Source organism: Syngnathus acus, chromosome 13 (assembly GCF_901709675.1).
Source record: "Syngnathus acus chromosome 13, fSynAcu1.2, whole genome shotgun sequence".
NCBI lineage: Eukaryota > Metazoa > Chordata > Actinopteri > Syngnathiformes > Syngnathidae > Syngnathus > Syngnathus acus.
The window spans coordinates 2,682,566-2,698,740 of NC_051098.1; the positions used below are offsets into that span (position 1 = coordinate 2,682,566).

A 16,175-nucleotide genomic window follows, 5' to 3' on the forward strand; every position below is an offset into this window, starting at 1 on the left:
TGGATACCATGATGTCATTCATTCACAGCCACGCCCCTTCTATTGAGTTAATCACCCACACCTGTTTCTGCTCATCAACCAGTTCCTATTTAAACATCACACATCAGTCACTCCCTTGTCAGTTTGTCCCTGTATGCTACCTGTTCGTTCCTGTGCTCTGTTACCTGCTCTGATTCCCCGTTGCTGACTGACTATGCCTGAACGCCGCCTGTCCTGACCAACTGCCCATCCATTGATCGATCGATAAATTTCAGTAGTCAGCAACTATATGTGGTTCCTCCAGTTTTCTATATCTGCTGTATTATTATTGTTTTATTAGCATTTTATTTATTTATTACTGTTTGATAATTATTTTTCTTACATTTGTTAACATACTTTTTTTTTCCGAGCCTAAAAAAACCCAATGCGGCCCAGCCTCACCCGAGACTCTACCTCCAGTGGCCACCATGTAAATTGAGTTTAAGACCCCTGCACTAAAGTGTTTACAGGAGCCACCAAAAGATGTTCAATAACCACACCTTTTTGAGGTAAAAGATTATTCAGAAAGGGAAGACTCTGCTAACATACAGTATTATTAGATCCCGCCCCAGCTTCATCCCTGCCTCTTTGTGTATCTTACTAAACTGTCAAAGTCATGCAAACGTTGTGGGAACACGCCTGATCCTGGCAAAGCCCTGAGGGCAGTACTCACCTCTCCTACAGTTTTACAAGACAGGAATGCACATGCAGATGATTGAGAATGGGACATGAGTCTAAGTAAGTCCTTTTGACAATTTTGTTACTCCCCATAAAAATATGTAGTTGATTTTTTTTTTAAGTAAACACAGCAAAAAATAGGCTACTGCGATTTATGGCAAGCACACAGTCCAGTTCACATGGTCCAAAGGGAAGTGCGAATAACAAACCACAAGTTACCTGTTGCTTAGTTCAGGGCAGTTTAGTGCATTTTAGTAAGGTTTGGCTTTTTTGTGCATTGACAAATGGCACCAAAATATATGATCATCTATGAATGAATCCATGCTGAGACAGTGCAAGTAAATCTTTCATTTACTCGTGCCAGTGGAACCAGTAAATTTTCAGATTTTCTTTTTAATTAGTATTAGATATGTTTTGATTTTGACAAACCTCCGCTCCACGCTTCATATTGCTACCGAATGACGACCTATGTTGGTCAGGACACAGGTCTCTGCCAAAGTTCAAACACAACTATACCTATGATGTTGTATTGTATATAAATGTCACCAGCGCAACCAAAAGGGTGACTTTATTTTGTCCTATTGCGCTTTAAGTTCATATACCTGAACCCTCTGAGTCAATGTAGTAATGGGAATTATCATTAATTTCAATCATACAATATATGTCTCAATATGTTACAATAGTATTTAACATTACGTTGAATACTTCTCAAATTATTTTGTGTCAGTATGAATTGTTATATTATCTGTTGTATGCAGAAACACTACAATAATGTGAACTGCAAAGGAAACTGCAAAAGTTTTGAGGACTGAAAATAAATCGATGAAAACAAATCAATAATAAATAAAGTATTTTGAATAGTAATTAATGCGCATTTACTTTAAAGTGGAAGTCAACACCAAAATTTTCATTACAATAATGTGTTGTATGTGCCCCCACGCGTCTAAACACGGCATTCTGATTAATATTGTGTCTGTGGAATGAGTTGAGTAGCAACATTCACCCGTTTTAATCCATCTCAGGGGGCAGCCATTTTGCTACTTGCTGTTGACTAAAAATGACATCATAGAAATCACAGTTGCCGGGTCTTAGTTCACAACTAATCACGACTCACTAGTATGCTGAAGCTGAGCCGTGATTGGTTGTGACCTGAGACCTGGTTTTGTCATTTTCAGTCGACAGCAAGTGGCAAAATGGCCGCCTCCGAAGATGGATAAAAACAGGTGAATTTTGCCTTTTTAACTCATATTACAGAAAGAAAACATTAATCAGAATACTGTTTAGACTTGTGGGCTGCACAAAACATATTAGAAAAATTTGGGGATGACTTCCTCTTTAAGATATACCACTGTGATGAAAAGGAAACAAAAATACCAGCTTCAGTACATAATATACATTTGTGGTGTAAAAAAACATACAGTAATCCCTCGCTACATCGCGGTTCGTTTATCGCGATTACACTACAAAAGAGTTCTAAAAACATATTTACAGTATGTACACTTGTACCTTGTTATAAAAAAAAAATAATAATAAAAGTTGTTCTAAAAACATATTTACAGTATGTGTTAAGAATTCTCCAAGTTATTTATGTTATTCAGCCGTGCTTTGATTTCAGGTAGGGTGATTTATTTTGAAGGCCGTTTTCAGGCGATACCACTCCCTGTTCATGTACATATGTCGGTTACAGTGGTGCAGGAGTCATTGACGATGTCAGTTGGTCTCCTAACAAGAGAAATGAACGATCACGTGTCTAACCTTTAGGACAATGTAGTATTGCTCCAAATGATCCTCCTGTAGAGGTCCGTCTTCGTGTGTTAGCACGATCGCAAATTAGCATCTTTCCGCTAACTCGTTAGCCTGCCCATTACTTCTTGTTAACATGTTACACGCACACACGTATAATGTTTATATTTTCAATACATATATATATTTTTTAAAAAGTACAGATGAGAGGGTGACCGTACTTCGCGGATTTCACTTAACGCGGGTGGTTTTTGGAACCAATTATCCACAATAAACGAGGGATTACTGTATACATATTCGAATGGAAATATTGATTTTGATTTGACGATGCGTTAAACATTTTACAAAATCATTGCATCCTTGAATCATATCTCACCCCATATATGGAGATATTAAAGTCTCTTATGAGAGATGGTATAAATAAAGGTATAAATCAGTGTAAATTGCTGATGATTTGTTGTTTCTTTGACTATGATGAATACAGCCTTTAGAGCGCTTTCATGTGTTGTTGCGTCTACACAAACACATGACAAAAGATACATCCATCCATCCATTTTCTATATCGCTTGTCCCCACGGGGGTCACGGGCGTGCTGGAGCCTATCCCAGCAGTCATCGGCCAGTCAGCGGGGGACACCTTGAACCGGTTGCCAGCCAATTGCAGGGCACACAGAGACGAACAACCATCCACACTCGCACTCACACCTAGGGGTAATTTGGAGTGCTCAATTAGCCTACCAAGCATGTTTTTAGGATTTGGGAGGAAACCGGAGTGCCCGGAGAAAACCCGCACGGGCACGGGGAGCACATGCAAACTCCACACAGGGAGGGTCGGAGGTGGAATCGAACCGGCACCCTCCTAACTGTGAGGTGGACGTGCTAACTAGCAGAGATGGGACCAAGTCACATATGTGCAAGTCTCAAGTGAGTCTCAAGTCTTAACCTTCAAATCTCAAGTAAGTCCCAAGTCTTTTTTTTCTTGGGCAAGTCAAGTCAAGTCCTTAAATAGGTCAAGTCAAGTCCAAGTCAAGTCCTTAAATAGGTCAAGTCAAGTCCAAGTCAAGTCACCTTATTATTGCAATTTTACCCGCAGAATCTGATTTTAGTAGCGTGAAAAGACAAGATATAAGTAACTTTAAGTAGCCATCATTGTCCAATGTGTCTAACCTATTTAAAAAATATGACAATAATTTGGATTTGCACTGTAATTACTGATATTCAGTAAAATACACCATGGAATCAAACAAACAAGAAATTACCTCATACAATGATTGACAGCTCAATCTAAACAAATGAACGTCTGCTGACACATTAAAGAGCATTAGAAACATTTTATGTTTCATCTGTAACATCTGGAGACACCAGAGCTCTATAAACTTCAAACGGACAAAGTTTGAAGTTGTCGTCTGGCTGTCTGAAATGTTTCTGTTGCATATCTTGCACTATGCTGTCCCGTCTTTTGCCGTCATAAAGGTAATTACGATAGCCGAAGGTGATGACTCGCGGTCCCGTCCCGCTGACATGTTTGTGCATGTCTGATATAAAGGGGCGTGATTCTCCAATAAACACGTTAGGTAGGTAGAGAGGGCACGACTGATTGATTGACAGGGTAGCGATCCAATCATGACAACGCCATTCTCAGCCTGCGCTCCACCGTGTTATCGATATTACTTTTTTAAATGTATTATTAATTTTATATTCAAACTGAAAACATAAACTAAATAACAATGAAGTCATTCAAGTCATCGTGTCCCAAGTCAAGTCAAGTCCCGAGTCTTTAACTTCCAAGTCCAAGTCGAGTCTCAAGTTTTTTTTATTTTTGTCAAGTCAAGTCACAAGTCATCAAAACAGCGACTCGAGTCGACTCGAGTCCAAGTCACAGTGACTCGAGTCCCCATCTCTGCTAACTAGTGCGCCACCGAGCCACCCACAAAATGTACAGTTGTACCATATTGAACTTAATAATAATCGAACCACATTATTACATTTTAAAATTGTTACACTTGATTGTAGTATTCCCATGTATCCAGAATTGTATTGATACTATATACATACATACGGTTGTTATTTTGTTTTTCTAAAAGAGGTACTTGTTCTTGCCTCAGCGTCCTGGACGTGATGTACTGAGATTTGGTGAAGGTCCCATTCAGTATGATGAGTGTTTCCTTTTCTCATCAGCCTTTCCCAGCCACCTGTTGTCTCCTTCTCAGCGCAGTCAGGAAAAAACCTGCAGCACAACTTCAAACTTGCCCTCCGTATTCTCTATTGTTTACCAAGAGCTGTCAAGACTGCCGAGCTGTGTGGGTGTGGGTGTGGGTGTGTGTGCGTGCGTGCGTGCGTGTGGACACACGTGTACGTGTGTGTGTGTGTGTGTGTGTGTGTGTGTGTGTGTGTGTGTGTGTGTGTGTGTGTGTGTGTGTGTGTGTGTGTGTGCGCGCGCGTGTGTCTGGTTTTGGGTGTGTATAGAGGGCGTAAAGGGCAGGGGACAGAGGATTGCAGAGCAGCTGACTCAGCACATTCTAGTTTAGTTTAGTTCTCGTCACACAGCAATGCTGGCAAAGAAGCTGTATGCTACATTATCATTTTTTTAATTATTATTAAAAATTGCACATTTTACCAAAATAGCAGTAGCTGCTTACAACAATATATAATACAGTGAACACCATAAAACTACAAGAAAGAAAAATGAAAATGACAATAAACAACTAAATAAACCATTACAGTTTTTATTGATTGTTTTGACGCAGCCGTCAACTCAAATCCACTACTCTACCTCTCATCTGCCTTAGACTTCCTTGATCCATGCTTGCAAAGAACAACACAGGTCTGAAGACTGATCGCAAATTGAAATATTTTGTAAAATAGTATCAGACTTCTAATGATTACATACTGATGAGGGAGTTTCAAAGAACTTGGAGCATATTGTTTCTGTTCTGTAAGCACAGATAAAACACTGGAGTTTGAACTTCTTGAATGACATCTCAGTGTCCCGGATTTTCTTTGTCCGGGACGGATCATGAAAATCCAGGAAAATCATGTAAATCCGAGACAGGTGGCAACATTAGGCTAAATTATTGGTTTCTACAGCATCTAATGTACAGCATATTGTTGGGTATTTTCTGAGAGGCGTATTTTCCCGGACCAGCTGGGTGGAGATGGGAAAATGTATCCTCATGATACAGGCATCTTGTTTAGAAAAATATTCTATTCCTGCTCATGCTGATGTTTACTCGTTACCTCGCGTTCACGGACCTCTGTGTCCCCCGCTATGATAGTATATGGTAAACTGTAATACTCGATGTGGCCAGCAGAGGGTTCCATTGTCCAAGTCAGCGACACGGAACGAGGAAGACTGATTTCTTGTCAATGGCGATGTGTGAAAAATTAAGCACAAGCTCGTTGTTCAAGACAAAGTTTGGTCATTCTGAAAGATGAACAATTCACGCGCTAGTCTTCTCGTGTCTCTACTTTGCTCCTGCGACCCTCTCCTTTTGGGTCCGCCGGCTACAGTGGTACCTGCCTGCATGCGAGCTCGTGACGGAGTATGGCCGTTTTTGTGCAAAGTAAGATACCCTCGTGAAAATCCCCTGCTGCAGTAGCGTACACGCATTGAGTGAAAGGCGGAAGCCATTGCCGTGCGGCAGACAGTGCCAGCTTGTTTTCAATAGACACATGATGAACACACGGACAGTCCCAGCTTGTTTTCAATAAAAGCATGAAGGTTAACTCAATTGAACACTATTACAACTGTTGGACTTTTACTCTGCTTACTGCTCTTATCTTCCTGGCCTTGAGAGCCCATGACAACAATGACTCATTTCCTCTACTTGTTGAAACGGCTTTCATGCGGAAGCAGTGAAGAGTCGATCCACATACCATTGAATGCAACTTTTGGCATCAGGACAAATAAAAAAACCTCTTAGTGTATGTACGTACATACAGAGCATCCTTATTGACATCAATGGAACCATCTTTGGACCTTGTATGTTCTTCCTGAGGGTGCTCGGGAAAAACATCCACCAGTAGTTGATCCCAACTTTCTACTGCTCATCAACAGTATTCTGACAAATTGCATCACTATGCTGAGGCTGATCTAAGATGCTCCAAAGAGTGGCCAAGTCTGCGCTGAGGATCATCGGCTACCCACTGCCACCCCTGAAGGACATATTCAAGTCCCTCAGCTTCAGAAGAACGGAGGCAATCAGAAGTGACTACAGCAATCTCGCACATCACCTTTTTAACTTTCTGCTGCCTTCAAGCAGGCACTACCGGTCCAACAGAAATTGAACGAACAGGGTCAGACACAGCTTGTTTATACAAGCCATCACTGCAGAGGACTTATCCATACTGCTGCTACTTATACAATAACTCTACTGCTCCTATAGACATACCATTTGCAGAGAAGCAGAGCAAGCGTGCCAATGGGCAGCGCGCGCCGTTTAGAGCGTGGTCGGGGGCAGGTGGATTGTCAGGACAGCTGGTGTTCAGAGCGTAGTCGGGGGCAAGCGGTTTGTTAGGACGGGCGGCGTTCAGAGAACCTACAGGTTAACTGGCTGGCAAAGTTGGCAACAGGAGTCAGTTGGTGGGAGAGCAGTGTGCGTAGCGACAGCATCACGGACAATTTGCCAAGGAGTGATGGGAGTCCAGGTTTTAAGTAGTAGAGTTACTAAGCCAAATGCTTTGGAAATGCAACAAAAAAGGGATTGTTTGAATTATTTGGATCAAATTTAGCTGCAGTAAGAAAGTACAAAAATACTTATTTCAAAAGATTTTTATTTCAAAATGGAATGTGAAATCTGAATTAAAAAAAGTTCAACAGCTGCATAATAACAGAGGGGTTATTTTCCGGAACGGCTGTCCATGTATTGTATGATTAGAAATTTGCCCTCACGACGTGTTGGCGGTGTTACCCAATGCAGAGTATAAGCTAGTTGTCAATACTTGTGTAGGCTGCCTTGACTTCGTTTCAACTTGAAGATAGTCGGACCAACCTGTGGTGGGCCTTCCTCAGCAAAAATTGTCTTATCATTGGTTGAAACACCCTGTGGTTCTGAGGTACAAGTTGCCTTGTAACGTTGTATCCCAGTGGAAAAGCATCCATCTAATTTCTATACTGGATGAACTGGAGCTTATTCCAGCTGAAAGGCAGGTTCCTGCGCTGCTTGCTTGCCAGCCAAACCTATGATGGTCTCTGAGAATAAGACTGACACCAATTAGTACTTCCCAAGTACGGTATCATTCAATACTTGAGTTGTAGTGAGCGTTTCAAACAAAAATGAGGCTGATAAAATATACTCAAAAGCCTTTATTGAAATAAAAAAAATACTACTACCATAAAATGGCAGAAGCTTACATTCAGTTGACAACTTCGGCAATTCATACTGCATTAAACTTTAGATGTCTTTTCATTCCTTAAATACACAAGTACTCACACCAATTAGTACTTCCCAAGTACGGTATCATTCAATACTTGAGTTGTAGTGAGTGTTTCAAACAAAAATGAGGCTGATAAAATATACTCAAAAGCTTTTATTGAAATAAAAAAAATACTATTACCATAAAATGGCAGAAGCTTACATTCAGTTGACAACTTCAGCAATTCATACTGCATTAAACTTTAGATGTCTTTTCATTCCTTAAATACACAAGTACTTTAATGTTGGGTAATGCAACCTTCAGTTGCTAAGAACTTATTGCTCAGAAGAACTTGCCCTGCACTGATTTGCCTTCATTAACACAAAACTCAAGAATGCTCTATTCCCTTTCTTCACATCCCCCTCACACAGCAGACACAATACAAATTGAAAATGCCAAATTGACCATCCAAAAGCATTACTGTGGCTTGTGCATATATTTGGAATGACGCATACTTGCATCTAATGGTACTAGAATCACATTGATCCTTAGGAATCCAATTACGTTCACAATTCTTGCTAGGTTTGGAAATGTTGCATTTAGTGCGACAGTCACAAAATGTTTATTTGATCTTTAAACGTAAGACAGGGGCATTTGCTTGCTTATATTTTCACATTTATCGAGATAAAACAAAATGAAGATTTAAATTGATACATTTACAGATATTGTATGTACATTATCCATTTTATTGAGTATGAACCTTTTACACAAGTTCGCAGTTAAGCATAAGAGGTGCTTTGTTTTCATTACAGGTAATTAAAACTGGTCTCAAATAATTATGTAACGTTGCCCTGGCAGGACAGAAAAAAACATGCAAGCTTATTTTAGCAGAGGGAAAGTAAGTCAGGTTTGCTCAGTGAATGTGCTACACTTGGTTGAGCATATCACAGTTGGATGAGATTGTCATTTAGACAAAAGGTGGGAGACAAAAAATCTGATACACCTTACACCATTAGAAAAGTGTGGCAGAGAAAAGCTAGGGAAAAAAAAAACTGACTCGGATGCCAGTGTGTAAGAGCTTTTAAAATCACCATATGTTCCAACTTGATCTCAACCATTTACAAACAAGACATGCATGACAGCAAAGCTCTGAAGTGCAACAGCCATTTCAAGTTGGAGGAAAAGATGAAGACTGTCCAATTGAGCCTGAGCCAAGCCAGAGGGAGAAGCAGAATACTTTGTAGTTAAAAAGATGAGGATTGATGGAGATGAGCAGAAGAACAATGTTGACCTTACAGGCGTTGGTGCGCACTGGCTCCAGCACGACATTGTATATTAAGTCGTTACAAAAATAAATATGTACAAAATAACATCCTACTTTGGGACTATGTGCGAGAACTTGAGACAACGGTATTCAAATTGAATTATCATTCTCTCAACTTTCACAAATCTTACGAGTTCTCTCAAAATATATACACAGACAAAGCGATTTATTGTCAGTTTTCCAATGTGCTGTGCAGACACTGGCAGATGCTCACGGAGAATCAGATGACTTTGTAGGACAGGTAGTCACGGAGTGGTATGGGAAGGGCCAACGACTCCACCTGCTTCGTGGTAATCACTCGCCGGAGAGCCATCCTGCACAAGTGCTGCAAGCTGGCAGTGCTACGAGGACACTCCCAAAAGTGCACACTGCCGTCACGGGTTCTACAAATCACAGGTTATCGTCAGAACACATCTTGTAGCATGTAAAAAGCAGCCAGCCACTACTGCTTCTATAAACATAGTATGTCAATATCTTACCCAGCAGCAAGGACACTTCCTTCAGGAGAGAAGGCACAGCAAAGGCCATTAGAGAGAGAGGCGATAGCCTGAGGAGCTCTTTCTTCAATACTCCAGAAACGGACCAGTCTATGTCAAGAAGGAACAAACCACATTGAAATGTATTGTCGTAGCAATTTCCAAATTGCAAAGGCAGCAATTTGAAAAATAAACAAACTGCTTCAATTTGATCGGTCAGCTTTAAAATATATATTGATGGTGCCTTGTCAATTGGCTATAAAAAGTTTACGCATCTTGAATCAGAATTTTCAGATTCCAGTCAGAACGGGTCCAGTGACGATTGCGCAGAGATTACAAGGGTAACTCAAGCTCTTTTCTACAGAGAAGAGGCATGCCGTTTCCCCAGCTCGACTGATCACGTCACCCATTTTGGGAATGGCAGCTTTGGGTGGGCGCCCGAGGACTTCAGGCACCCCAAAGTGAGAGCGACGAGCTGTTGTTTCAGGGGGCCAAATAAATGAGTGAGCTCTCCATTCAGAATGAATAAGCACTGGCAGCCAACTTTGCATGCTGCTCACGAAACCACTATCGTGTTATTTCATCCATGAATCATATGAAATTGAGGCTCAATTGACGCAAAATAGGGTAAGTAATAAAAGAATAAGGGTAGATTTGTTGGCGCCGCGGTAGTGGCGACACGTTTGCAGCAGCTCCGTCGACTCGTCTGTATATTGTCTCGTTTTATGTTCTTTTTTACTCTTTTTTTTTTTTCTTTTTCTCAGTACTGTGTTTTCTTTTTTTACCGGGCAGAAACATGTTTGCAAAAACAGTGAGGCTGGCCCTTTTATTTTTCCTATTTTTCACCTGGTTCATCACTCCAGCATTCACCGAAGCAGGCAGTAAACGCTCCATTGTTTACACCCGTGGTCAGCTGTTAGCCCTCTGTAGCCAAGGGAAGCTAACAGGCTACAAGCCCAATGTTTCCCCTGAGCTGAAGAGGAGGAAAAGAGGACAACGCTCGGGTGTTATGTGCCGGAAAAAGAAACGCCGCTTCAAGCCCACACTCCCCACCATCATCACCGGGAATGTGAGGTCCATTTGCAATAAGATGGATGAGCTAACGGCGCTAGCACGGCACCAACGGGAATACAGGGAATGTAGCATGCTGCTTTTCACGGAGACCTGGCTAACGGAGCAAACACCGGACTCTGCCGTCGCTCTGGACGGATTCAACCTGATAAGGGCAGACAGGACACGAGAGAGCGGTAAGAGGAAAGGAGGGGGGCTTGCTGTGTTTGTGAACGATAGATGGTGCAACCCTGGGCACATCACTATCAAAGAGCAACTCTGCAGCGCGGACATTGAGCTGCTAGCCGTTAGCTTGAGGCCACACTACCTACCGCGGGAACTCTCGCACGTTATCGCGATAACTGCGTATGTCCCCCCAAATGCTAATGCCGACGCAGCCCGCGATGTCCTGCACAGCAGTGTAAGCAGGCTGCAAACACAGCATCCACATGCCCTCCTTCTTATTACAATCTTCAATCATGCCTCTCCTTCATCCACACTTCCAACTTTCAGCCAATATGTCACCTGCAGTACCAGAGGAAATAAAACACTGGACCTTTTTTATGCCAACCTTAAGGAGGCATATACATCATCCCCCCTCCCCCCCTTGGAAGATCTGATCACGATCTGATCCACCTTCTCCCCGTGTATCAGCCTCTGGTGCACAGGCAACCAGCAGTCACCCACACCAGACAGATCTGGTCGGAAGAATCTCTGGAGACTCTTCAGGACTGTTTTGAGACCACGGTGTGGGACGTGTTCTGTGAGGACTACGGGGACGACATCGACGGTCTCACCAGCTGTGTCACAGACTACATTAACTTTTGTGTAGACTCCACCATACCCACCAAAACAGTCAGAGTTTTTGCAAACAGCAAACCTTGGATCACCCCTGAGATCAAAGACCTGCTCAGGGACAAAAGGAGGGTCTTTAAATCGGGAGACAGGGACCTGCTGAAAACGGTGCAGAGGGACTTGAGGAAAAAGATCAGGGAGGGGAAGAGCAACTACAGGAGGAGGATGGAAGACCAACTGCAGCGGGACGATGTCAGCGGGGTCTGGAGGAGCCTGAACACCATCTCAGGACGTAGCAACTCCAGACCTGCGCTGGACAGGGATCGGGAGTGGGTGAATGACCTGAACCGGTTCTTCAACCGGTTTGAACAACCATCCACTCCTCCCCCCACCCACCCAGCCCTGCTGCAACTTCCCCCGACTGGAGTCTCTTCTGCTCCGAGGACTCTCACCTCAACTCTGCCCCCTGCTACACCCCCTCCAAGACCCCCCAGCCCATTCTCAACTCCACCGAACCCACCAACCATCCAAACAAAGGAGCTGGTGGTGGACTTCCGCCGGCGCAAAGACCCCCCCTCGCCGGTGAACATCCAGGGAACGGACGTAGAGATTGTGGACTCTTACAAGTACCTGGGTGTTCACCTGAACAATAAACTGGACTGGACTGGTAACACTCAGGCCCTATACAAGAAGGGCCAGAGCAGACTCCACCTGCTGCGCAGACTGAGGTCCTTCGGAGTGAGGGACGGCCTCCTGAGGACCTTCTACGACTCTGTGGTGGCGTCCGCCATTTTTTATGGGGTGGTCTGCTGGAGCAGCGGCATCACTGCAGCGGAGAGGAAGAGGCTGGACAAGGTGGTGAAGAAAGCCGGCTCTGTCCTCGGCTGCAGTCTGGACCGGGTGGAGGTGGTGGGGGAGAGGAGAATGGTGGCTAAGCTGTCCTCAATCATGGACAACGTCTCCCACCCCCTTCATGAGACTGTCAGAGCCCTGGAGAGCTCCATCAGTGACCGGCTTCGTCACCCACGATGCACCACCGAGAGGCATCGCAGGTCCTTCCTCCCTGCTGCCATCAGACTATACAACCAGGCTAAATCACTGTAGCTAACGGACAATAATTACGTGCAATAATAACGTGCAATAACCGTGTGTAAAGTCATATATGCAATATCTGTCTACCTCATACTCTTTCTACCTGCTTTTGCACAGTTTTTTTCCTTCCCTTGCACTATTTTTTTTATCTAATAATTTCTTATCTCCACTGTATATTGTGTATACTGTGTAAAAGTGTATTGTGTACATACTGTCCATATTTTTTTTTAATTATATATATCTTTACTTTTTTAAATCTTTTACCCCCTTCCCTGCATGCGTGTGTGCGTGTATGTTAAGTGTACTGCTGCTTACACAGGAGTTTCCCCATTGAGGGAATAATAAAGGACTATCTTATCTTATCTTAGACATCTCCCCTGGATCAGTCCTGAGTTTATTGACCTCTTTAGGCAAAGGGACAAAGCATGGACGACATACCATCAGACAAGAGACAATGCTGACTGGGAAATGTTTAGAAAACTGAGAAATTTAAGCAAAACTAAAACTTCTAATGCCAAATATAGCAGATTATTTTGTTCAGACAAGAAAAAAGTTCAAGGTGTTACCTGCTGACCGTTTGGACTGTGGCTCCAGTCGAATCCAAACAGTCAGCAGGTAACACCTTAAAACTTTTTGTCTGAACAAAAGAATTTACTATATATAATTACGAAGACATGATGAATCTCATCGAAATAATTCTAATGCCATCTATGGAGAATCCCTGACTTGGTAATTGTTTTCAATTTTCACAACATCTCTGAAAAACATTCCACGATTCAAATTAAGGTTGATGGCAATATTGTACATGAAGCACTATATATTTTCCAGGTCTTCATCAACCATTTTTCGTCTGTCTGTCTCGTCTCCCTGACCCCTCAACGGACTACCTGTTCTTAGACTTAGACTTAGACAGAACTTTATTGTCATTTTGTCAACACTAGGTGTGTACAAAACGAAATTTCGTTGCATACGGCTTTCAGCAATGTAGAGGTATTTCGGCTGGTTAAAAAAAGTGACATTCTATATAAAAATATGAAATCAGATAATTATAAAGTACAAAGTGCAGTTCTCCTGGTAATGTGCCACCTTGTATCAGTACTTTTAATTTTGGGAAAATAATACCAATCGACGTGCAGAAAGCAATTTGTGAATTAAAGGTGAGGAGCAGTCCTGGACTTGAAGGGGTTGAAAATCGTTTTCTCAAGTCATTTGTCACCAGAGAATTAACATTTATCTGGAAATATTCCTGTTATTCCTGTCTATAAAAGTGGTGACCAGCTTGACTGCAATAACTACAGGCCTATCTCCATCCTATGCTCTATAGCCAAAATATTTGAAAAAATAATCTTTAACCAACTTTTGCTATACAGTCAAACCTCGGTTTTCGACCACAATCCGTTCCAGAAGGCGGTTCGAGAAGTGAATCGGTCGAATTCCGAATCTATTTTTCCCATTACAAATAAGGGAACCATTTTTAATCCTTTACAAGACTAAAAAAAAAACGCCTTTTTTTAAGCATTTTTTCATTTGCACATTTTTGTCCGATCGCGCAACTGCAGCGCACCGCCGAACGCGCAACCGTAGCGCGCCGCCGACCGCGCAACTGCACCGCGCTGGTTGCATTATTGTGACAGAACCGTTGCTGAAATTTAGAAAATATTTTTAAAGTCCTGATGTACTTTCCAAAATTTAAGTGGACCTCAGTGCGCAGGGAGCTTAATTTGGTCCGATCGCGCAACTGAAGCGCGCCGGGCGCTCACTGTCGCATTTCTTTAAGAGCGTCTTTGTGTTTTAGGATGGCTTTACTGTTCCCACTTGCTTTCTTTGGAGGCATGATTAGGGGTTAATACAATCCTCAAAGTAACGAAAATACAATAACGAACGGAGTCAGTCGGCATCCGGGCCGCGCGGTCGGGTTTTCTCGGGTCCTTTCGGCTCATCTCGTGAGGTTCAACCTCCGAATTTTGTTCGACAACCGAAGCAAAAAAATCTCGACTTTTTCGTTTGAATTCCGATTTGTTCGAGAACCGGGACGTTCGAAAATCGAGGTTTGACTGTACTTTAGTAAGAACACCATTTTCACACTCCTACAATCCGGTTTTAGACTCCACAGCTACTGCTCTGCTTAAGTTCACAAATGATGGGTTCTCTGCAGCTGATAGAGGGGAGTTAAGTGATGCCATCTTTATTGATCTTACCAAGGCTTTTGATGTTGTTGACCACTATTTACTCTTATAAATAAATTACATGCTGCTGAACTATCTAAAAATGCATTACTGTGGTTTTGGTCATATTTACATAATCGAAGGTTGCAGTCTGTTCGAACTACTCCCCTCTGGACGGCGTTACAGAGCTCTGTATGCCAAACAGAGACAGCTTCTTCTCCCAGGCTGTCGCTCTGATGAACTCACACCACTCTTAGAGTCTCAGAGTCATTGCTGTGCAATAACATCCTGCTCTCGATGCTTCATTTTGAATTGTCTGTATTATGTGTACTATGTGTCCACTCTGCATCCATTGCAGCCTGGTCATCCTCGAAGAGGGATCCTCCCATCTGTGGTCTCTTCTCAAGGTTTCTCATTTCCCCGAGTAGGAGTTTTGAGTTTTTCCCTTGCCATCCTGGGAGTTTAAGTGAAGGGATGTTTGAGAATATTTGCCAATTTTCGCACATGTCCTGAGTGTTGTTAGTCACCTAAATGTTGCACAGAGGCTGAGATGTACCGAAGTCAAATTCCTTGTTTGGCATGCTCAAACATGGCCAATAAAAATTCTTGAACCTTGAGAGTGTAATTTTGAATGGGAATATCTTGATCTCCTTATACAGCAAAGTGGAGTACCCCAGGGGTCTACACTTGGATCTCTACTTTTCACCATATATACCGTATTTTTCGGAGGATAAGTCACACCCTTTTTCATAGTTTGGGTGGGGGTGCGACTTATACTCAGGAGTGACTTATATGTCAAATTTTTAACACAACACTTTTTTTTGGTCACTTACACACATTCACACCGTCATTATCGTCATTGTGAAGTAGATTCACGTCCCGTTATTTTCAGACTAAACCGGATGAGTGCTACACTAGGCGCCCGGATGGCTTCTTTAGCGCACGCTTTAAGGCAGCCTTGTGTAACCTGTGGGAGCAGTGGCTGATGGACGGAGAGCACAGCTTCACAGCAACATTCTTGGACATCATTGGATGGATTGACAAAGCATGGGCTTCAGTGAAACCCGAAACCATTCTGTCAGGATTCAGAAAAGCTGGAATAATTGTAACTGAAACTAACGAGGAGTCTGACGTCGGCGACGTAGACGACCAAGGGCCCCACGTACTCCCGGCATCAGTAGCGGCTTTGTTTGTAAGTGACACGGAGGACGAAGAGTTTGAAGGATTTGATGATTTGGAGTGATACAGGTTTGACAAACTTGTTATTTATGTTAGTTATTAGTAGTTTCACATGGGGGGGGCGATTGTCATTGTTGGCTCATTGAGCTCGTTTTGCTAAATAAAGAGCCGGTTACCAAACCCACGTCTTGCCTGGTACTTTGGGAACGCTACAATATAGTTATATACATAGATCTGTGGAATAATTGGAGCTGCAACTGACGACGAGTCTGACGTTAGCGGCGCACGTACATCCGGAGTC

General features: G+C 42.7%; 2 protein-coding genes across 5 annotated transcripts in view; both read right to left on the reverse strand.

The window, feature by feature from the left end:
* Positions 1–4,711, reverse strand: part of LOC119132857 (kinase suppressor of Ras 1-like) — a 78,195-nt gene extending 73,484 nt beyond the window's left edge. Inside the window, exon 1 of one of the 3 annotated variants that reach the window (XM_037268415.1) lies at positions 4,539–4,711. In XM_037268415.1, the coding sequence (XP_037124310.1) occupies positions 4,539–4,613 (75 nt within the window). In that variant the 5' untranslated portion in view covers positions 4,614–4,711. The remainder of the gene's footprint in view (positions 1–4,538) is intronic. The other 2 variants (XM_037268413.1, XM_037268414.1) reach the window with 2 other exon arrangements.
* Positions 4,712–7,954: 3,243 nt separating this feature from the next.
* Positions 7,955–16,175, reverse strand: part of LOC119132863 (WD repeat and SOCS box-containing protein 1-like) — a 48,449-nt gene continuing 40,228 nt past the window's right edge. For both annotated transcript variants that reach the window (XM_037268429.1, XM_037268430.1), the window contains 2 exons: positions 9,597–9,704; positions 7,955–9,500 (listed from right to left, as the gene is read on the reverse strand). In XM_037268429.1, coding sequence (XP_037124324.1) covers positions 9,338–9,500; positions 9,597–9,704 — 271 coding nt within the window. In that variant the 3' untranslated portion in view covers positions 7,955–9,337. The remainder of the gene's footprint in view (positions 9,501–9,596; positions 9,705–16,175) is intronic.